This window comes from Podarcis tiliguerta (genome assembly GCF_965153285.1).
Source record: "Podarcis tiliguerta genome assembly, chromosome: 11".
In the NCBI taxonomy this organism is placed as follows: domain Eukaryota; kingdom Metazoa; phylum Chordata; class Lepidosauria; order Squamata; family Lacertidae; genus Podarcis; species Podarcis tiliguerta.
The window spans coordinates 7,782,540-7,807,298 of NC_139544.1; the positions used below are offsets into that span (position 1 = coordinate 7,782,540).

A 24,759-nucleotide genomic window follows, 5' to 3' on the forward strand; every position below is an offset into this window, starting at 1 on the left:
ATCAAGAATTTTGGAATTGTGAATTGTGCTGCAATAAAAGTGTCCCAACTAATTCCTGGCTATACTGCACATGATAGTGTCATGCTCTGTAAATTATTTAAGGAGTGTCAGCTGTGGAGAGGGTGTCACCTGACATTATAGAATACTGTAGTTCCAGTTTCATGGAATACTGCATCACCAAACTGTTTGGGCATTCCCACACTGCAGCTTTTTAAGCGCTATTGAAAGCGTGTTCCCTAAAGCTAGTCCAATTAGTAATCCAGTATCTGAATTTGGTGCTAGCAGAAATTAGCTGGAGTTTCTCAAAGGTAATCTCATGTACAGAACTCCTTAACAGTTCATTTGCAAGACGATGAGGCCATATAGACCAGTATAGCCAGGCTACCTTTGTCTAGCAGAGGGTCATAGCTGGCATACCAGCCTTAGCTGGTGAAAAGCTGTGCATACCACAGACCTTTTAGTTTCTGAAAATATTTTTAATTTGTTTTTCCATGTATGCATCCCCTAACAATACTTTTATAACAACTTTCCATATTTCCGCCCTCCTGCCCTGGACTTCCCTCATATTCCCATTTTGTTTTATTTCCATATTACTCACCATGTGTGTTGTTTCCCAAAATTTCCCCAACACCTATAGTCTTACTTTTTGTTATATACAATTGCGTTTGTTTATTCAAACCCTGCCAATGAGTCCAATCCTTAATGTTGCCTCTTCATATATGTTGTATATGATTCCCATTCTCTTTTAAAGTCTTTGTTATCCTTTTCATGTAATTTATCTGTTAATTTTGCCAGTTCTGCATATTCCATAAATTTCCCTTGCCATTGTTCTGTCGTTGGCATTTCTTCTGCCTTCCAAGCTTGTGCTAATATAATTCTTGCCACCGTTGTTGCATACATAAATAATTTCCAATTTTCTTTTTTTAAAATCTTGATCTAAAATTCCTAGGAGGAATGCTTCTGGTTTCTTAACAAAAGTCTTTTAAAACATTTTTTCCCCCAATTTATTATATATTACTTCCCAATAATTTCTAACCCTTTTGCATTCCCACATACCACAGACCCTTTGAGCCTCCACTAACAGTGAGCCTCACAAAGCTACAAACCTCATCCTTTGGGGGTGCACACCCCAATCTAGAAAAGGGTGAATAACACATCCTTGGGCAGACAAACCACCTCCTAAGAGGACCATTGATTTATCTGGATTGAGTTTCAGTTTATTAGCTCTCATCCCGTTCATTACCGTATTTTTCGTCCCATAGGACGCACCGGCCCATAGGACACACCTAGTTTTTTGGGGGGGGAAATAAAGGAAAAAAAATTCCCTTTATTCCCCCCCAAAAAAAAACCAGGTCAGGGAATCCAAACCAGGTCGGGGAACAGCGGGATGACGGCGCTTCGCCTCCCCGCTGTCCCCCGAGCTTGTGGGGCTGGCGCTGGGGAGAAGCGCACTTCTACCCAGCGCCAGCCTCCAAACCAGGTCGAGGAACAGCGGGATGGCGGTGCTGCGCCTCCCCGCTGTCCCCCGAGCTTGTGGGGCTGCCCGATGTCTGCCCGAAGCACAGGGCACTCTGCTTCAGCGCTCCCCGCGCTCCGTGCAGCAGGCTGCTATCCGCAGGGCTCCCCAGGCTTGCTGATAGCTTCCTGAAGCCTGGAGAGCGAGAGGGGTCGGTGCGCACCGACCCCTCTCGCTCTCCAGGCTTCAGCAAAAGCCTGCATTCGCCCCATAGGATGCACACAGATTTCCTCTTCATTTTTGGAGGGGAAAAGTGTGTCCTATAGGGCGAAAAATACGGTACTTCTTCCAGACTCTGCTTCCAATACGCTCCATAACATATTTTAGGGGTGCATGAATGGCTACAGGGGGAAGGAGAAGAATGTGAAGTCCTATTGTGGAAGCAAAAGTCTGTTCCATTCCTGCATGGACCCAATTGGATTTCCCCCTTGGACTATAGGGTGCTATTTAAAAGGGGGGGTGGGAATAGAGTTGTCAGGTGTCTCGCCTTTCAAAACATTGCTTTTCAGCCTGTGACTAAAGTGAAAGACATATCTGTTAAAAGAAGAGATAAAAAGCAAGTTTGTGCATAAAGAACAAGTAAATTAGATTGCTATATTTACTTTACATTGTGAAACTCAACTGCATGTTCTTAGAACGCAGCATAATCTTGAGCCCCTCCATATTTCTCTGGAGATATTCAGCTGTGAATTAAATGGATAAGAAATTGATCCCCCTTTCTTAACTCCAGGTTGGGAAAGTACACAAAAGTTTAATTAGGCTTCATATAATTTAACTTTATTATTATTATTTGTTATGAACTTTAGAATAGAACAGAAATATTACAAGTGAAAGATCTTTTTATCCATATGGGTTGTGTTAATGATGGAAGCATACCAGATTTAGTTTGAACATCAGTGCTTTCTTGACTAATTCTACCCTTCTCCAAATAAAATACACTCATGCTGTATTCAAATAACATTGGGTTAATGTGAGCACAGACTTGTTGGTTTCTAATTACCTTTGTAGAGCATAACTTTAAATTACAATGTATCTGTATACTTTGCTTATTTTTCTCAACCTTATAAGAACCACAAACAACTTTTTATAGTGATATTCTATGTTTTGTGTGTTACAGTTCTGAAATTCAAGACATGTATTGGCAAACATCAAATTTGTGTCTTGCAAAAATATTCTTGTGTAATTTAACATATATATGTTAAAGTCTGCTATGGGTTTGCTGCTATTGGTTTCCAATGCAAAAGCTAAGAGATCTGCTCCTTTCAAAATTACCTATGACTGGACATTTTTGAATGGAAAGGAAGTGGAGAAAATATCTCTATATATTTTTTCCCTGAGTCCATTAGAATACCAGAATGTATAGAAACCAACCTCGTATGTTTGTAGCTTAGATTCTTAAAGTTAATTTCTCTACTTAATGTTATTACTGAACTTCATCTAAATGAAACACTCTTAAGTAGGAGGGGGAACTTAATTGCTGATCAGCACTATGTAATTTCAAAGTTGGGGCAACAGTGAGACAGGTATTGGAATACTGGGGAGAATACACACATCTACACACTTAGTATTGGCACCTGACATAAACAACAGGCCTCTAGTTATCATCTAACTGATTTGAGTGAAAAGCCATTGGTACGTAATGCATTTTTTTAAAGCTTGTGTTTTCAGAACACTTACACTCTCTTTCTCTCCCTATATATAACATATATGTATTTTTAATGATAATTCTTTGACTTCTATGCCTCCAGTCAATTCACTTGGTAGAAGAAAGGTAGTTGTTTCCTCACATTAATTTATTTCAAATATTCTATCATTATTTTAGTTCATAGAACAAAGAAAAATAGAAACAAACTAATCCTCATTTGCTAAAAATATAAATTTTAGACAATGCTTTTTTCTGGGGCGGGGGGAAAGGAAATTCAAATGCACCAAAGTTCCAACAAACTTGTCCGTAACCTCTAACCAATGTATTTCACTTCTAAAGCTAATTTTAACAAAGTGCTTTTAAATTACTTTATATGCAACATTCTTAGGAGTGTTTTTCATGAACTGAGTTTGCTCTGGCTTTTAAGTCCCTACATACCTAATACAATCTCTTCCAAACTCAGATTGGTTTGGTTTTCTTGGACAGATCTAAGACAAGTTTGCAGTCTTCTTATTTCTGTGGGTGCAATCCCCAGAAATGTTTTTACTATGAAAGCTCTGTTATAATAAATGGAACTTGTGTTCTGCCCAGCATCTTTTAACATTAATATAGGAGATGTAGGAGATGTTCCCATTTTCTTCTGCTTACAGGCAATATTTTAAATTTTTATGTTACTTAAATTGTGCATCTATAAAGAGTATGATAAAAGTCAAAAGAAAAACCTACTGATGGAAACTTTAATTCACTAAAGTCAGATAGTTTTTAGTACCAACTTTAAGAACCTCAATAGTTGAATAGGGAACACTTTTTACATAGTGCTGATTTGCAGATTTCTTTGATTTTGTATGAAAAACAATGTTAGCGACCTCTTAGAATGTTATAGAAATGATTCTGTAAGTAACTGTAACACCTTGAGAATAAAATTCTATAGCATCCAATAATTAACATCTGCCAGTTATAAAAAAATCTAGTTAAATCTTGAAATAGGCTACCAAAGGATTCTGTAACGGAGATTATATTTTAGGCAATTTTATCTGAATTGACATTGCCAGAGTTTCCATGAATCGTACATGCAGTCTGGACGCATTTGGACTGTTGAGTTCATATTTGCAGCAGTAAAATTAAAGCAAAAATTGATTAGCCTCATCTAAAGTAGACAGTTCAAGCACTGAAAGCAGGTGTAAATCAAATGTGCACTTGGTTGTAGGGGACATACATCTGTATTGCTTTCAATGGGATGTACATTCAGATGAACATCTGGGTTCAAACTGAACATCCACGTTTTGTCTAAACTGCTTATTTAAAATGTTTATTTAAAATATCTCCTAGTTGCTCTGGGAAAGCCAAGAGTCTTGGAGCCACTTACAAAATAATATTAATAAAATTATTCAAGCTACTGAAATGAAAAATAAGTTAGCATTTTGTATCATAATAGTCAGTGGGTTTTTTTTCTTCTCCATGCTGAATGCATTAAATTTCTACCAAATATTATTTCTCAAAGTTTTCAAGATAAGATTAAAAATAGCTCTTGAAGCATTTTCCTTAATTTAGCCATTATTGCACAAACTACGCAGATTTTAAGAATATTTGATTGTGTGTGTAAATTTCTTACCATATTCCAGTTGTAAATTAATCCTATATTTAACTTTGTGGGCAGTGTATATTTGTGTTGTGTTACAATGAACTGTTGTATGAATGAGTGATGCAGTGAAGAGGAATAGGCAGAAGGTGGATAAAGGGACAGGGCATAAAGAAAAGAGAAAACATAAAACATAGCTTATTACATTCTTACAAGTTGATGGAATCTCTGCTTAATTGTTGTGGTTGGCGTTCTCTTTAATTTGATTTTAGAAGGTGGTCGCTAATACTTGAATGTTTTATTGTGTTTCGTATAAAAATTTCTGAGCTAATCAGGGATGGAAAATATCTGGAATGGACTCTAAAAATACACAGAATGGGAGTGGAAGGCAGACTTCTGGACATTTTTTGCATATTAGATCATTCTTGAGAATATAAAATAATTGGGGACTAAAGTTCATGATTTTTTAAGTGAATTGCCACAGTGTTCAGGTTTTAAGGTTGTTTAAAGAAATTATTTTTGTTGTGTCAAAAACCAAGTTGTCCTTTTTGGTCAAAGGGGGTGGCAGTAATGTGACCTGAGTGCCATAACATATCTGTATTTAAAACTATGTGAAAACTGAGGCTTAGGCAGACGTTTCTGATGCTAAGTACCATTGGGGGAATTGCACTTGAAGGCAAATACCAAAGCATGGATTTTCCTTAGGACTGTAGAGTGGGTTGCTCTCCACACATTCTGTGATTTTGATCATTATCACTGCTGTTATATGTTATATGCAAGTTAAAACCAAAGATGCACTTCACGTCATTACATATTTGGCTCTGAAATAATGGGAAGTGAAACATGGACAAGTTGGTTGTACAGTGGTACCTCGGGTTAAGTACTTAATTCGTTCCAGAGGTCTGTTCTTAACCTGAAACTGTTCTTAACCTGAAGCACCACTTTAGCTAATGGGGCCTCCTGCTGCTGCCGTGCCGCCGGAGCACGATTTCTGTTCTCATCCTGAAGCAAAGTTCTTAACCTGAAGCACTATTTCTGGTTTAGCAGAGTCTGTAACCTGAAGCGTATGTAACCTGAAGCGTATGTAACCCGAGGTACCACTGTAATATCAAAACTTTCTTACTAAATAGCACAGCAAAACAGTCATAGGATATTGTGCTTTAAAATGATGGAAGCTAGTCTCCAGTGTTGCAGACCCAGGAAAGAAGGTGTTAAAGAGAATTCATTTTTAAAAAGTCTTTGCTCCCTTTACAGCAACCTGAGCTTTTTATAGCAAACCTGTAGTGCATGGGATGGTACTGAAAGAAATTATTTTGTCTCTATAGGTATCTTCTGACTAAATTAATAGCACTTCAAATGAAAGTGAAGTAACTTGTCTCTGTATTGTAATTAAACATGAGACAAACACAGTGAGCTATCAGTGCCTTTGTTGATTTCCCACCTTCCCCCCCAAAATAAGGATAAGTATGGCCCAATGGCAATGTAGTTTTCATACAAAAAAAATATTTAACTTCTACTTCAAGTATCTGAAAAGTGTAAAGAAACTGGGCTCATTTTTGTAACAGCAGATCTGATGTTAATATAAAACCTCCTTTGCACTGTAGTTTAAAAAACAGCAAAACCACATCACTGTTCAGCCAAATTCTTGTCTAGAAAAATTCACCCTGGATTAAATGTTTACGGATGAATTATTAAACCTCAAAAACATGAGTTTGTAGCAGAAATTTCTTCCAAATCCTTGAGGTAGCTATGGCAACACAATTTGTCCCCTCTTATTAAATGGTAATATTATTATACAAATTCACTTAAATGTCATCAGCTCGACTAAAAAGGACTACCAATAAATTCTGTTTCTTATAACAGGATTCATTAAATCTCTTTCACGTCATTTTTTTAAAAAATCTGTTTTTAAAATAAAGGTTATGCCTACATAGACAGCTTGTGATATACAGGGCAATCAACATAAAATCTATGTGTATAGGACATGCATTAAAGGTTGGGATAGAGTCTATTATCTCTAAAATGGAATTATTATGCTCAAGGGTAACGTTCTGATGAAATGTTTCTTCTTGAATGTTAGGGCTGGAGGAAAATGCCATATAACCTGACCAAACCTGCTTAGAAGCCACCTGGTTTCCATTTTGCTAGCTCAACACTTCGTTAGATCTTATAAGTTTAATCATTTATGACATTTCAGTGCACTTAGATTGCATTGCGGATTTCAGATTTCTCCTTAAGTAGATCTTTCCATTATGTGAATTATCGGAAATATATTTTACATACTCTTGAGAACTTTGCCTGTTGAAGTCCATCTGGTCAGCTGCTAGGTATAAACCAGCCTCTTCTAACACATATTGCAAAGAGGCCTAGTTGACTTCATTCTGCTATCCTTAATGAGAGTTTCCTGATTGGTAGTAACCTCTATTGACACATCATGATATATTTTTCCCCATGTGCATCTACTATAGAAAGTCATGTCATAGAGTTACAAGCTTGGTGGATCAGGGGAATTCTATGGACATAGTGTATCTTGATTTCCCCCCATAATATGCTTTCGGAAAAGCTGGTAAAATGTGGACTGGACGAGATAACTATTAGGTGAATTTGTAGCTGGTTGACTGACCAAACCCAAAGAGTGCTTGCTAACGTCCTGGGTTCATTGTTCTTCAGCATCATTCAAGTTGTTTACAAAGAGGGTACTGAGGGGATGCTCATCCAATTTGCAGATGACACCAAACTGGGAGGTGTAGTCAGAGTGACAGGATTCAGGATGACCTTAAAAGATTGGAGAACTGGGCCTAAATGAAGAACCAGCTGCACAAATAAATGAAGGAGGACACCTGGCAAACCAGTAGTACATGTGGAAAGGTATCTACGGGTCTTAGTAGACCGCAAGCTTTCCATGAGTCAACAGTGTGACTAATGCTATTCTAGGCCGCATCAACAGAAGTAATAGTGTCCTGATCAAGGGAAGTCATAGTTGCTCTCTTTTCTGCCCAGGTCAGACCACACCTGGAGTACTATGTCCAGTTCTGGACACCACAATTTAAGAAGGATATTGACACACAGTCTGCCCAGCATATAGGTGACATGTCACAATAGCTGCCTGTCACAAACCTCTTTCTAGTGCATTTCAGATCCCTTTTTAAAGTTCTTATCAGACCATTTACGGGCCTCATTTTAAGACACTGAAAAACAATGTTGCTAGTAGAAAAATATCAGTAATTCTGAGGTGTGAGATAAATTGTCCATTTATATTCAAAATATACATTTTTTTCTAAGTGACACCCCCCCATATTTTCTGTCATTTCATACTGTATATTACATATAACATGGCACATTACAAACCAGAACTAGATTTGTGTCAGGGAGACCTGGTTTCGAATCTTCCCTCAGCTGTAAATCAAATGATATTTTCACACTGAGACCCAAGGTAGCTCAAGCTTCAAGTCCAGGTTTGTAATGCAGGTGTAAAACACTCACTGACTAGAAACCTTGTTCATAGTGAAAACGCATCTCTTCCCTATGGGCACAGTGCGAGAGAGGCAATTTAAACTTCTTGTGTAAAAGAAAACAAACAAAGCCAACCTGAGTGACTGCGCAAGTGATCTCTCATATTAACCTAAGGTTGCTGTGAAGACAAGATAAGGATGTAAACACTGACTTGAACTCCTTGCATGAAGGGTGAGATATAAATGTGATAAATAAATTGGTAGAGTTATTTGCCTCAAACCAGTTCGGTTCTTTTAGCTTCATTCGACGTCAAATGCACAGCTCCAGACTTCTTTCTGCATATGCGTCCTAATTCAAATCCATATAAGTTTTTCCAGTACAATATTTGAATCTTTTAACTACAGTGTATCAATACGCTTGTTAGCAGCTGGTTTTCTGGATACTTTTATTAAATTCATATGTTGGCTAAAATGAGCACATGTTTGTCCCTGAAGGAGAACCTGCTTGCATTCATTTGAAAGAAAAGGAGCCTAGATTAAAACAACAACATTCACAAATATCATTTGAGGTATACCGTGACAATGTCTTTCTAAATGTGTTTGCTGTTAAAAAAGAAACGGCACTTTGAGCTCTTCGTAATATTTCATTTTCCTTTATTTTTGTCCTTGTGAGGGGAAGCAATTGTTTTAAGAATGTTTTAGTTTAATTGCAGCCAGCAGAAAACAGCCCTGAAGGCAAATTGACAAAGAGTTTATGACTAAAGTGTCTTAACGGTCTCCCTTTTATTCTTTTTGGTTTTGACTGAAAGTACAGGCTGTGAAAGATACCCTGAGCCTATAAACCCTGTTTTTTGGACCACTAGCACTGCTTTCTTATCTGTATTTAATGAGGAAGCTCTAACTAAAGGGAGCCATTCACTATCAAAGCTGTGGGTTAGCTGCCCCCACCCTCTCATTCTTTTTAAAAGAGAAGGGTAGGAAGGCATTTAGTTTGGGAAATCTTGTAAAAGAAATTTACTGAGAAAGCATTCTACACAAACGCCCCTTCAAGCAGGGGGAAAAAGTGCTTGACTCTGTTGTGTCTGAAGCTAGAAGGCTTCTCTTTGTAATATTCAAAGGTCAAATTCTCTAATTCTGTTTTGGGACTTGTTTGTGTTGAGTTTTAGCCAGCATTCTCCAGTACACAGTAGTGAATTTTTTATTTATTTTTTTGAGCCTCCTCTTCTCTCCCCACACCCAACTGCTGTTTTCAGTCAGTATAAACAGTTCCTTTCCACAATAACATGGTCAAATATAGCAGAGAACCAATTTCTTGGAGAATTGACTCCTCGTGCATTTCTTAACCATTTTTGGAAAGAATTGATCTATCTGTAGATGTAGGAGAGGGAGGCAGTAGCTGTAAATTGAAGTGACATCATATGTATTACTACCATTGATCCGCTTTTAGAATACAGCCAGGATAAAAGGAAATGGCATCAGGGAGGAAGTATGCTCATTTAGGCACTGATCCCAGTGTGATAATGGAGTAATAATAGAAATCACGCCACCGTCAATTGGTTGCTGCATTAGTCCAGGGCACATTTCCCTTTGAGGAGGCTTTCAATGACTTCATTCAAGTGCAGGCTGTAGCAAATGGGATATTCAACATACCAGCTGTATTCCTTTGGTGATTTGTGTCCTGGCTTAGGGGCGCACTGCAAGTAATGCTGCTGGATGCTCAAGTGCATTTATCTGTGTCACATTTTTATGGCTGTTGAAGGTCAGTAGTCAAATGTTTCAATGACATTTTTTTCTAGCATAAATTGTGGACCTGGCATTTATTACATTATGCTAATACAAGGGTTGACAAATAGTCTCTTTTAGGGTGGGTGGTCTTCTGGGATGAGAGGCCAATGACCTTGTAGAAAGCAGCGAGAAAAGCTTGGGAAGAGGCAAGGTTGGTTTTCACTGTGTTTTTTACAAGTTATTGGGAAGAAGGAGCCAGAGAAACTGTCAAATAATGCTTTACAAAAAAAATCCTGTGCTTGCTTTGTGGAAACTTTCTCAAAACAATTGGCAGCTCAGCACTTTATAACAAAATATAGAACAATGATTTTGACATTTTAAAATTTAGCTTGTTGACGGAGATGAAAAATTGCAAAGTCTTGTTTCTTACCCAGTAGTTGCATAAACTCAGACTCAGTATTTGGAAAACCCAAATCTATGCACAAGCTGTTTAGTAAGAGCATACAGAGCTGTTTTATATGGAATCAGACAATCTAGCAATCTAGCAATAGTCTGGTGCTGTGTTTCTTATCTTTCTTTTGACTGCATCTTTTTATATTTGTTGCTCTTTGCAAACTTTATTTTGCATTATTGCATTATTCTGAGTCATCTTTGAAATTTAAAGGCTAAGTAATGCAAACTTCAAAAAGCAGGGAAGGTTCATGATCCTGTAGAGAAGTAGAGCACAATTCAGCATGTTTTGTTTGTAACACAGTAACAATGATTTAAAACCTTAATAGTTGCAGTTATAGGATTATTTGACTTTAAAAACCAGAGTCTAGTAAGGGTTCCATTTCAGGGGAAATGGCTTTCTAGCTGGCATATGGTGCTGTTCTTTGGAATGTTACAAGATACTTCAGTGTGCTCAATCACAGCGTAATAATTTATGTCCTCTCCCTAGTACGCTTACTTGAAAGAACATTTGGTACAAACAATCATGGGAAAATAACTTTATTTTTATGGGATAAAGATGGGTTAGGCTTAGAAGTGTCTGCTTCACATTGCGTTTCAGCAAAACGCATTTCATACCAGCAGAGGTCGCTGTATTTTTTATCATCCACATGTCAGTTCTTTTTAACTTGCTTTGCTTGTTAAATTTTATGGACTACTTCCTAGCCAAAGCTCTCAGAAATGACCATTGCATATCTTCACTCCTGTTCAGTTGCTCTAGGCTTTTCCCAACACTTTGCAGATGTAAAGGTCTCAAGGGCACATGTATCTCCTCATATCAGAAGCAGCTTAGTCACAGCATGTATGCCTAATGGATTGGGTCTGGACTTCGCCTCATGCGGGCAGAAAGGCTCCTTCCATCCATGGAAAGCTTTTGATCCAGCAGAGAGATTCTCCTGGCAGATTAGGAACCCCCTGGAACAGTGTAATACAGGCATCGCCAACCTTCGGCCCTCCAGATGTTTTGGACTACAATTCCCATCATCCCTGACCACTGGTCCTGTTAGCTAGGGATCGTGGGAGTTGTAGGCGAAAACATCTGGAGGGCCGCAGGTTGGGGATGCCTGGTGTAGTAGGTGGTGTTGGAGACTTACAGGGGAGGAGTAAATTTGCCACCCTGCTGATGGGATGGTAGGAGAGTCCCCATAGTAGATCACTGCTCAGGGAATGCTCCCACCTCTGTAAACCCGTTGTATATGGATGATTTTCACTGAAATCAAGAAGTTAGCTCACTTGTACAGTAACACTTTTAGATCTGTGGTGGTGAGTCTTTATCTTCTACAGCAGGCAGAGCCTGATGATAGGTAAGACGTATTCCCACTTTTTTCCCTGGTAGATCTGAAAACATTCCACCACTTTTCAACAGCTGTAATTGAGTCTCACCTTAATTTGAAATGTAACTATCCCACTTTGAGTGCTGACAGCAAACAACTTGCGTTGCCTTCTGTGGAAGTACTCTGACGTAGGTTATTTGAAAATTGTGGCATTTTGCCCAAAAGGCACTTTCGGTGGTATTGTTGACTTTTGGAAAATATAAGCAAACAGCTGAGAATAGTGTGTGTTGATGACAAGAAAGTGATAGGAATACAGGAGATATATATCACATGGTTACCGTTGTTTCAAACTGCTGCTGCAGATCAGACATCATGCATGGGAACATTTGGTCACGTAAACAAATTATGTGTCAATGGAGAAAGCTGATAAATGAAAATCTTGTCACATCAGGTAAACTGGTAGTTTTAAGAGAGTTTTTTTAATATGATTATTTATTTGGTTGTTTTTGCTTAAATCAATCTATAATGTGAATATAACAGTATAGTGATTACAATGTGCATTTCCTTTGTTTTCTGCATTGTATTCTGCAATAACTATTCACATGGAGCAATACTGGTGTGAGAGGGTATCTTGAGAATGTCACAAATGTACCTTATGTGAAAATGGACTGGAAGTACTGGAAGTTTATTGAACTGATTAAAATCTATTGGAAAAAGGTCCCTCGTACGCAAAGGAACCAGAGGAGCGAAACACATTTTTTAGTGTGATTTTTGGTGCAATCCTATACGTGTCAACTCAGACAAGTTCCACTGGTTCAATGAAGCTTACTCCTAGGTCCATGGGTATAACATTGTAGGCTTTGTTGTGTCTATACAAGTTCAGTCCTGGAATCAGTATAAGGCCCAGAGGCCTATAGTCAAGCATTTGCATTAGTACTCTGTCTTGCTTTATTAATGTTATTAGGTACTTATACACCCATTAGTTTTATTTTAGTTACAGATCTGTCAGCATTAACTCTTAACATGAAATTAAGAACGGCGGGTGTCACTTCTTGGGGGCATGCATGAAAAATAGCCAACTCTTTGATCTGCCGTGTTTCTAGATTTTCACAGTTGTTCAAAGCCAAAGGCCTATGCCATGAAATACAGAGCTATATATGAGGCTCCGTGAGGTAAAGCAAGGACATGTGGTTACCTTGCTTCTACATTTCTCTGCTTTTCTTGGCCAAAGTTAGATCTTTAATGAACTTTCTTTTAAACAATAGCTCCTTGTATGTGTAGCATGTAAGGTCTTTGCCAAAGATACATTTCAAAAGAAACCGCAACTACCCTTCAATTTCTAAATCTTTGGTGCCGTTTCCTTTTAGAAGTGACATTTATTAGATGGTGTTATGCAGCATTTGAAATTCAATTTACATTCAGAAGTAATTCCCTTGCCAAGACATTAATTTCCAAGAAGTCTCCCCAGCTCTTTAGTTTTAGTTTAGGTTCCCCATGTCCTCAAAACAGTTAAATCTTTAACACCGATCTGCTAAACTTGGGAGAGCCAAGATGGAGCCCTCCAGATATAGTGGACAGCAACTCTCATTGGCTCAGTCTTGCATAACCAATGGTCTGCATTGGGAGTCATAGTCCACAACATCTGCAGGACACAATGTTGGTTGGGCAACCCCTGCTAGGTGGCGCTGAGGGTTAAACCACAGAGCCTAAGACTTGCTGATCAGAAGGTTGGCGGTTCGAATCCCCGTGACGGGGTGAGCTCCCGTTGCTCGGTCCCTGCTCCTGCCAACCTAGCAGTTCGAAAGCACGTAAAAGTGCAAGTAGATAAATAGGTAGTACTCCAGCGCTAAGGTGAACAGCGTTTCCATGCACTGCTTTGGTTTGCCAGAAGCGGCTTAGTCATGCTGGCCACATGACCCGGAAGTTGTACGCCGGCTCCCTCAGCCAATAAAGCGAGATGAGTGCCGCAACCCCAGAGTCGGTCATGACTGGACCTATTGGTCAGGGGTCCCTTTACCTTTACTAAAGTTGAAGTAAACTTAAATGGGGGGGCATAAAAGCTTATGTTTAAACATTGCTGCCTTTAACAACTATTTATTTTATGTTTTCTTACTGGTGCATTTCTGATTTCCAAGAAACAAGTAGTTTGCTTCATGATCCCAAGCATGATTACACAGAAGCAAGTTCCATTGAGTTTAGTGGTGTTTTCTTTGTAGTACGTGTGCTTAGGGTTGCAGCTTTAAACATGCACATGTGTGTATCTGTGCTCACATATATTTAAGAAATATATTTTAAGTACAGTATTTTAATGCATCATCACACAAACACTGAGAAACAGGGGTCAGTTTTGGATGACCATGCCAAGCCAGTCAGGTTCATGCACCACCACAGTGGTTTTGTTTTGTTTTGTTTGGCACTATTATGGCTAGTAAAATGCTTGGGGGCACATGCATGTGACAAGCTCAGCTGAGGCTGGAGAAGCTGGAAGTCACCTCGGACGAGGTTTCTCAGTCAGCTGCCATTTACAGAAGTAGTTGTGTAAATTGGCCCTTTGAGACGCCATTCAGAGACTCAAAAAACAGATCATTCTAGAAACCTGTACTCATTTATGGCATGTCATCTCTTCAATTTAAGGAGACTAACAAAGAATGATTGCAGGTTACAAAGTGATGAGAAATTTATATTTACCTGAGGACATGTAGAGGCTAGTCAATGAGCACAAAATCATCTGTCCCTTCATGGCTTACTCATACACAAGAGACCCTTAATGAAATGAAAATGGCTCAGGACCACAAGAGGTCCAGAGGGTGGCAACCCGGGAAGGGCCTTCTCTGCAGTGGCTCCCTGTTTGTGGACTGTTGTCCCCGGGGAGGCTTTCCTGGCACCTTCATTACATATCTTTAGGCACTAGGAGAAAACATTTCTCTATAACCAGGCCTTTGGCTGGCTGGCTGAAGATTCTATGGTCTCTAAATGTGTTTGTGGGAGGAGGGTTATTGGGGTTTTTTGTTCTGGTTTTATTATGTAAATTGTGTTCTCATTTTGCATCTTTATGTTGTGAACTGCTCTGTGATATTCAGATGAAGGGCAGTATGCATATTTAAACTCCAACAACCACCACCACCACCACCACAAGACTGGTGAGGAGGGACCAAAGCAAATGGGAAAACAATGATTTCTCCCAAGATAGGGAGTTCATTCCATAGTATTTTCTATTGCAAATGAGCTTAATCTTCAGGGTTTGGGACATTAGTTCAACCAAAAATGTCTAGGATAATCAGCTACTACCTTGTTCCTTTTTTGTTTTAAGGGTGATCTCACAAGTGACATCAGTGAAGAAAATCATAATATGGTTAGGACTGCAAGCGATACAGGGTTATTCTAAGAATCTGGAAAGCAGGCCTTCTTCTTAAATTTGTTGTTGTTTTTTCATCTGGTTTGACAGTTAGGATTTTAAAGTGCATTATCTGTACAGTATTGATTTTAAGTGGGAATTTGTGGGTTAATGTAATCAATCTATCCATATGGAGTCCGTGTTCTTTATTTGTTAGAATTTGATCCCCGTACCAAAATACAGCAAGTATGGGTATACTAGGCAAAGTCGTCACACAAAAAGATCTGGAAGCATTTCAACAGTTGGTGTTCAGATGTGATAAAGTGGGATTACTGAGTAATACCATGCTTCTGTTTTGCATGCACAAGCTTATTTCTACACATGGCATTTTTTATTTTCTTTTTTATGCTGTAGACTTGTAGAGAGTAAATAAGAAAACCTTTACGGGACATTCAGGACCCAGAATTATTTCCAAATCAACTGATATCTCCTGGTAGCTGACATATATTAGTACTTTAGTTTTCAATGAATTATTTATTTTTCCATCCGATAAAAACAGAGTAAATGGAATACTTAAGCTCCATCAGACGTTTTCCTTCATATTACCTGAACTTAAATTCTTAGCTCTTTTTGTCTGTAAACACAAGATGGCTGCAGTCCTTGGCACACTTACCTGTGAGTAAGGCTCATTGAACACAGTGGGACTTGTTTCTGAGTAAATAGGCATATAGTTGCACCATAAAAGATGCAAGTATACGCATATTGAATCAATTGTACAACTGAAAGGGAACTTGGGCAACTTTGCACTGGAAATGTACCATCACAATATGTACTTGTATGCCACCAAGCTTGTTTTTGTTTCTCAGTCATACAAACGAAGGGGACACGGGTGGCGCTGTGGGTAAAACCTCAGTGCCTTGTATGGTTGGCGGTTCGAATCCCCACGGCGGGGTGAGCTCCCGTCGTTCGGTCCCAGCTCCTGCCCACCTAGCAGTTCGAAAGCACCCCTAAGTGCAAGTACATAAATAGGGACCGCTTTCTAGCGGGAAGGTAAACGGCGTTTCCGTGTGCTGCGCTGGTGCTGGCTCGCCAGCTGCAGCTTCGTCACGCTGGCCACGTGACCCGGAAGTGTCTCCGGACAGCGCTGGCTCACGGCCTCTAGAGCGAGATGAGCACGCAACCCTAGAGTCGGACACGACTGGCCCGTACGGGCAGGGGTACCTTTACCTTTACATACAAACGAATGCTTCATATCATAAAACTGACAGACCTCTGTCTAGTTCAGCAGTCTTCTGTGTTTCTGAGCTTTTGGGAGCTGATGCAGTTTAACTTGCACTCTTGTTTTTCTGCCTTTATCAAAACAGAGTCACAAGCATATGTATTCCATAAAGCTCGGCGCCCAATAAACTTTAAAAACATTTCATTAAGCTAAATATGGTTTTCATCTAATCTAAATATTGATTGAGAAACTACTATAGATAAGTTTTGATTAGCCTTTTGGAAAGAGTCTTTTGGAATACAGAGAATGTAAGGCTTTTCAGAAATGAACTACAATAAACTGTTCCTGAATTTCATGCACATGATATAATTACACAGGTTATCTCAGACTATTCACTGTCTAGTCTCTTTTAGTCAAATTATACACTAAGCAATTTTTATTTTTTTCAACCCTCACAAGCTATTTATTTTCTTCTAGCTTTCCCCAGACCAGCTGGTCTTACTTCTGGAGTGCCTCTTGGAAAAGAAGACATTATGTTCAAAAACGCTGGAGTGCTTACAGAAAACTTACCACCTCCGTGAGCAGGATGCAGAGGTAATCCAGTTACAGACATAGTGAGCTCATAAACTTGGCAAATAAGGCAGTAGTGGGGGAATATCCCCATTATGCCACATCAAGAGTTAATCTGAAGTTTTTTAATAAATGAAAAAAAGTCTAAATCTATCCTGGAGGCAGTATAGGCAGTACATAGGTTGCATTTACTGCTTTCATCTGTGCAACTATGTTTTTAATAAGCTTTTGTTTCTAATTAAGCATGTGTGTACATGTATGATCCCATGGTTAGGTGACTACAGCCAAGTCTCATCCTTCAGCTTTGTCTTTTGCGTTTGAAAAATCACTCACCAAGAGAAGGTTTCATTTAAAAAAGTCACACATTTGTCTTCAGTGCTTTCTGTGATCCAGTACTTGCTCATATTTGTCCAGTGCTTAATTGTTTAATGCTTGTGTTCAGCCATGATCAAGAATTGTAGTGCACAAATGTTAGCATTTGTTTTTATCTTAATTTTTGGTTTTTATTGGTATAACAAGCATACAAAAGACATAGAGATTACAACAAATCATTGAGTCTGCCTCCCTTTCTCCCACACTCGCTGGGGGGTATCTCATTGTATATCCACTTAATTCTTCTTTTTTGATCCATACAGGATAAAGATGTAACATTTGTGAGAAATTAAAATGCCGTTTCAGTGATATGAATTCCAAACAACAGTTGTTTCTTAGCCAACAAGCATTGTAATTATAGCATATATTGCAAATGTGATAATTTGTTTCTGGCAACTGGGACTATGAGGGACTTCTGCTTAGAAAAAAGAGGAAGAAATACATCATAATGCTGGACAGGCAGCACCCAGCACATATAGATTTCACCCTTGCTGAGCTCCCCCTCCCACAACCCACTGAGATTAGAAAACACTGATAAAACCATTCCTTATGATTACAAGGTAAACCTGAAAATCACAATGGAGCTCTTGCTCTGTGCTCTCTCCCTACTGAAGTGTTTGCTGTGGCTTCTCCTGTCATCCCACCTGGCATTATGGTAAGCTTACAGACAGTACCATTACTTTCAGCAGATAACATTTGTCTGGAGCATTGTTTAATGTTCGGATTGCCAAAATGTTTTATAGACCCCTGCGTTGAATGGTGTCATCTTGTAACTATCCTTTGCCTTCTTCAAGAAGCCCTCAGTACCTCCATGGCATCCTGCTTTTCCTCTGTTTTGGGGATTGGTCCAAAACAAAAACCGGTGATACATACATTTTCAGAAATAAGAATTCAATAGCTTTGAGAGCTCGTTGATTGCATTTCAGAAGTAGTTGCCAATTGGCCACTGCCTATCCCGGCATAAAGGGGAAAAAAATCAAAACTTGACTTTTAACTACTTGTGTGTGAAGACAAGAGAAAGTGTCTGTAGGAATTTAATTAAAAAAAACTATTGCTGTGGTTAGAACTGAATATGGCAGGGGGAGTAGCCATTATAATTGTAGTAATTTGTTTTTGCAGGTTCTGGAGTGCTAGCATGAGCTTTTGTAGATCAGAACATCAGATTTAAAACCACACAATTCAGAAATTTCTACTTTCTCCAAGGAAATGCTCAGTGTAATATGATAATAGCTGCAAGTTTATTTCAACTTTTATTTATTTGTTTATATGGTGTTCTGAATGCCAGATTTATTTTTACTTAGCCTTGAAAGTTTCACTTTGCTATTTATAGGAATTAAGATATATTTAGGGTATATTTTAATCACACACAAATACCAGAGAAATGTCAGGACTTCTATATCTGGAAGAGAAATAACTGAGGAGGTAAGATCAAAGCTGTAACTCCTCTGTTGCAGTTTCATGCCAGAGAACCTAGGCCTGTGAGATTTTCACACCCTACTGATATTATTATTTCCCCTTTCTACTATTAATTGTGTCAAATTCATGCTACTGGACTTGTATGCAGTTCTGGCCTTTGAAACAAAGTTATAACCTCTGTAGCAGAAATACTACGTCGGCTTTATTTTGCAAGGTGAAATCAAGGGCTTAACTAGACCCTTTAAGAAGGGCAACCAAGATAACATTACCATTAACGTTTCTGCAGCTACTGAATCACAGGCACCTACGCCCCTCAAAAGGGAATGTTGGTTTACATACTGTCGCCTGTCTGAGCGAGGGGCTTTCCATATTTCCAAATACAGTTAACGCTCTTCTGAAGGCTTTTTCCTTGTAGTGTTGGCAAGTTCTAGGACCAGTGTGGAAGTTTTGAGTAAAGTGGTACCTCGGGTTACATACTCTTCAGGTTACAGACTCCGCTAACCCAGAAATAGTGCTTCAGGTTAAGAACTTTGCTTCAGGATGAGAACAGAAATCGTGCTCCAGTGGTGCAGCAGCAGCAGGGGGCCCCATTAGCTAAAGTGGTGCTTCAGGTTAAGAACAGTTTCAGGTTAAGAACGGACCTCCTGAACGAATTAAGTACTTAACCCGAGGTACCACTGTATGAGGGTTTTAATCAGCAACATTCAATTTGAAGAGGGCGAGTTTCCTGGTTATAAAATAAAAATCAAGTTTTTAGGGCTACTGCTTTATTCAGGATGTTTTGTGCCGTTCAAACCCCCCACTCAGCCATGTAGTTCACACGGTGACCTTGGGCCTGCCACTGCCTCTCACCCTGGCCTGTCTCACAGGGTTGTTGCCAGGATAAAATTGGCCAGGAGGAGAACCATGTATGCTACCTTCAGCTCCTGGGCAGAAAGATGGGATAAAAAAGTAACAATTTATAAAAAAACTAAAATGTAGAAATGAGAAGATCGTGTAGGCAGGCTTCAGGTGGTCACTCAGAAATTGTTTTACGTTACTGTAATTTTCTGCTGTAAATGTTGAGATGTACAGTGGTACCTCAGGTTACATATGCTTCAGGTTACATACGTTTCAGGTTACAGACTCCGCTAACCCAGAAATAGTGCTTCAGGTTAAGAACTTTGCTTCAGGATGAGAACAGAAATCGCGAGGCAGCGGGAGGCCCCATTAGCTAAAGTGGTGCTTCAGGTTAAGAACAGTTTCAGGTTAAGAACAGATCTCCGGAACAAATTAAGTACTTAACCCGAGGTACCACTGTACTCAGAGATAAGTTCCACTCAGCAGATTATGCTTTTTTTTAAAGCAGGGATTGGTAAATGAGACACTGAAACAGAGGAGAATATTTTCTGCAGATGTGTTAGATTTTATTTATTCTGCTGACAGACGGTATCTATCCACAAGAAACTCCCCTTGGTTAGGAGGGGGATCACTGGGTGTAGAACATAAATGCAAATAACCAGGAGCTATTTGTAAGAACAGAAGATCAATGAGAAGGGAATGCACGCTGACAGCATGTGTTCTGACAAAACCTGATGAGCTATTGGGAAGGGCCGGAGATCAAAGAGGGAATGTAGAACTTTAGGTTTCGGATGACATGCCGCCCCGCCCACCCAACCTGCCTCCCAGAAGGTCAACAACGTTGTTACAACACATGACCCACAACACCGACATTTAGCCACACATCTCACCCATGCGGTTGTACTATGATTAGCACAAGAAACAGCCTGCACATTTATTTATGCTTTAAATCCTGTTGTTGTTGTTATTTTAAAAATAAGCATGTGGTAGGGCATTTAAATAAGCACATGGTAGGGACGCGGGTGGCGCTGTGGGTAAAACCTCAGCGCCTAGGACTTGCCGATCATATGGTCAGCGGTTCGAATCCACGCGGCGGGGTGAGCTCCCGTCGTTCGGTCCCAGCTCCTGCCCACCTAGCAGTTTGAAAGCACCCTTAAGTGCAAGTAGATAAATGGGTACCACTGTATAGCGGGAAGGTAAACGGCGTTTCCGTGTGCTGCGCTGGTGCTGGCTTGCCAGAGCAGCTTCGTCACGCTGGCCACGTGACCCGGAAGTATCTTCGGACAGCGCTGGCCCCCGGCCACTTAAGCAAGATGGGCGCACAACCCCAGAGTCGGTCACGACTGGCCCATACGGGCAGGGGTACCTTTACCTTTAGGGCATTCAGGCATACACCACAGCCATTATTAAAACACTCAAATTGTGGAGCAAGGATACCAAAATAAAAGGCCACCGCAGCTTCACTTACAAAGATTTCCCTCTGAATGTATTTATATAGTGTGTTGTAATCCACACTGAATATGCTTACATGCAATAGCTGACCTTGGATATGCACCAGTGTCTTCTGCATGTGTTGCTGTTCAAAACGTTGATGGCATATAATGGAACCATCCATGTGGATGTAATTTGAGATTATTATAGGGCCCTGATCAGAGAAACCAAGTCTAAAGGGGCATCTCGTATAGCCCATATTCTGCATTCAGTTAATTTTGGTCTTGTATTCATGTACTGAGGTTTAAAAAGTTAATATTTTTTACAGAGGCTGTGTGGTTCTAAACAATACATAATTGGAACAGTCTTGGCTTTACCACAGAGGACATTTCACTGCCAAAATTTTTTGCAAGGAGAAAAACAATTTTAAGGCTAATTTCCTTCCTTTCCTGCTAGATAGGTCGAATCTGAAGTATGCTTTTAAGGCGTTTTATCTGAACTATGTACCTCTTCAGTATTAGCAAAATTGGCTCTAAAAATTATTTTTAGACTATATTAGAGTTTACAAAGCGGACTTGACTAATGTTTCATTTGTTCTTTTGAGCTTCTAAGCTTGGATTTAAAGCAGTAGGAATATGAGCAAAATGAATATAAATGTATACACTCTGGTTTTGGACACTATAATAGAAACAAAGAGAGAGGTGCTCAAGACTGAAGAATGAACCTAAGTGTGCCCTCCCATATATGTCACTTTAGAAGCAACCCAGAGTGGCTGGGATACAAATAAGAAAATTGTTTTAAAAATATTAATAATATTATACAAGAAGCTTCCATAGTGTTCAGTGAGACTTGCTCCCAGGTAAGTGTATGTAAGATATTAGCCTATCTGTTTTGTTAGACTTCAAATAGTTTTCAGGTATGTTTACCACTTCTCCTGCCCAATGCTGGCTATCAGAAATTTAGAGAATTTTGATTGTTTTTTCTAGCTCCTAGACTAGAGATCTTGCCTGTGAAATATTGTTGAAATACTGTTACAGTTCTTTTGTAAGATTCCTACCGTCTTGGGTTTTGGTGGTGGGGTGGTAGTGGAATCAACTTCAAAGGAATTTGCAAGTTGCCTTGCTAGTAACCATGTTACAAAAGAGGAAATTTCAGCCTGTGTGCATGCTAGGTGCATCTGCTGAAACTTCTACACAACTGTGAAATGCACAGAGGCTGTTCTTTTGCATCTGGTCACCTAGATTAACCATCAGTGTTAATCTGTTGTATGTTCCAGTGAGGTGGCTTGTTCTGGGAAAGAATTACATATTGATCTGTTTGCTTCAGATTTTCATCAGAGAATGAATTGACATTTAGAGAAGCTTAGAAAACAACTTTGCAGTGCCATCCTGTGCGTGCTTAGTTAGACATTAGTCCTGCTTTCTCCAGTGGGGCTTACACCTTAGTAAGTGTGCTAGTATTAATTGTATAAAAACCAGAGAGATTGTGAATGACCCACTGTACAGTTACTGTATAACATAAGCAGATGTTAGAGGTGCTTAAGCTTGCACATTGGGATATTGAAATTGATTGTTCTAGTTTAAAAGATCTTGCCATTTTAGAGAGCTTTGACAGAAAACCCCCCGAGGTGTGCACTAAAAACTTAACAACCTAAACATGAAATATTGCAGAATAATTCAGAAAGCATCAGAATAGCTTAATATGAAAAGTTTTCACACTAGAGAGGCTTCACTAGTGAGCTGTGAGTGCTTGTCAAAGAAGGGATGATTCCTACATCACAAGCTGCTTAATTCAGAAAGGAAGAACCAGCCCTGGCCGTGATAGATAGAACTGGTGGGAATTGTAGTCCAAACCATATGGAGGGCACCAGGTTGGGAAAGGCCAGTGCAAACAGTTCTGATCAATATGAAGTATTAGCCTGATTTCATACAAGGCAGCTTTTACATTCCTAATCCTCACTCCTTTCTCCTGTTGTGCTACTTTTAAGACTAGAGATCAGTGAGTAATGCTGTTTTTACAAGGTTTCTACTTTCCTAAGTCCTTCTGTAGAAGGCGTTAATTAAAGTGTGTTATGGGCTCACGTAACAACCCCTTTCATTTTTGTTCAAGTGTGTTTGTTCCTTGAAGAGTGACTTAAGTGGTGGTTGTTTTTTTACGTAGGGATATCCACTGTTAAAAACAAAAATCCATCCATGACATATGTGAATTTTAAGGGCTGTTGTTTTTGGGTTAAAGGTAAAGGTAAAGGTACCCCTGCCTGTATGGGCCAGTCTGCCTGTAGGGTTGTGCGCCCATCTCACTTAAGAGGCCAGGGGCCAGCGCTGTCCGGAGACACTTCCGGGTCACGTGGCCAGCGTGATGAAGCTGCTCTGGCGAGCCAGCACCAGCGCAGCACACGGAAACGCCGTTTACCTTCCCGCTATAAAGCGGTACCTATTTATCTACTTGCACTTAGGGGTGCTTTCGAACTGCTAGGTGGGCAGGAGCTGGGACCGAAAGACGAGAGCTCACCCCGCCGCGGGGATTCGAACCGCCGACCATGCGATCAGCAAGCCCTAGGCGCTGAGGTTTTACCCACAAAAAGTGTGTAGGTGTGAGCAATAAATAAAATACAGTGGTACCTCAGAAGTCGAACGGAATCCGTTCCGGAAATGTGTTTGACTACCAAAACGTTCAGAAACCAAAGCACGGCTTCTGATTCGCTGCAGGAAGCTCCTGCAGCCAATCGGAAGCCACGGAAGCCCCGCTGGACATTCAGATTCCAAAGAACATTCGCAAACTGCAACACTCGCTTCCGGGTTTGCGGCATTCAGGAGCCAAAACATCTGAGTACCAAAGCATTCAGGATCCAAGGTACAACTGTAAAAGGCTTACATGGGAGAAATGCCTGAAAAAGTTATTAAAGTCTCCTCCGCTTAGCAAATGGGATCACTGAGAGGAAATGTAAAATCATGGAATATAATAGTGATGGAGAGCCTCTGGCCCCTGGGCCGGATTATGTTCACCAGGCCTCTTCATTTGACCCCTGGCATGGGGTCAAATATGTTAGGTGCAGGACAGGTAAACTGGTGGGGCCAACCTGAAATGGAATAAATGGGAACACACTACATGCATTCTGGATTCTTCTCTTAAAGCCACTGGAACAATTTGGTGCTTTTTGAATTTGACTCTTGTTTATTTCTTTGTTTGCCCTGTGGCAGCAGAAAACAGCACCAAATTTAAAAACACTGACTCACAGCTGGAAAGGGACACCAGGAGTACCCTCTAAGTGCCTTCTGGAACCTTCTTTTACAGCCTGACTTGAATTCAGAGTGAGAAGAGGGTGGCACCCAGGGAAGCTTCAGTAGCCACTTCTTTCGCATGAAGCTTAGGTTCAATCCCCGCCATCTCCACTTAAAAAAGGATCAGGTAGCAGGTGGTGTTAAAGACTTACGTCTGAGATGACGGAGATCTGCAGCTTGTTAACCAAAGCAGGTGTTAACGGACTAGATGGGCACATGGTTTTACTTGGCCTAAGAAGTCTCCCTTGTGATTTACTTTATGGTGCTGTTGTAAGAATTACTTAGGGCAGAACTAGGCTCTCTTTTGCTCTTTGATGTTCCCTGCCCCTGTGAATGTCAGCCGGCTAAGAAAACTCAAAGCATTGTACGATTAGAGAGCACCTTTTTGTTATTAGACATTACTGAGTAGAAAGAAGAAATATGAGGGTAGCTGCATTCAGTGGCAGTCACACTACTGTAACATTTACTCAACTCAGAAATAATGCACGTGAAATCCTTCAAGCGTCTAGGAAAAGCACTAATCATTTAACTATTACTGTTTAGATCAAATAATTACTGCTCGTAAGAAACACTAATTGTTAGGGGTCCCACTGGTAGATTTCCACTAGGGCAGTGA

At 39.9% G+C, this 24,759-nt stretch overlaps 1 protein-coding gene across 16 annotated transcripts in view; it reads left to right on the top strand.

The window, feature by feature from the left end:
- AOPEP (aminopeptidase O (putative)) overlaps positions 1-24,759 on the top strand; it is a 179,395-nt gene that overhangs the window by 135,129 nt on the left and 19,507 nt on the right. For all 16 annotated transcript variants that reach the window (XM_083403418.1, XM_083403405.1, XM_083403408.1 and 13 more), the window contains one exon: positions 16,711-16,827. In XM_083403418.1, the coding sequence (XP_083259544.1) occupies positions 16,711-16,827 (117 nt within the window). The remainder of the gene's footprint in view (positions 1-16,710; positions 16,828-24,759) is intronic.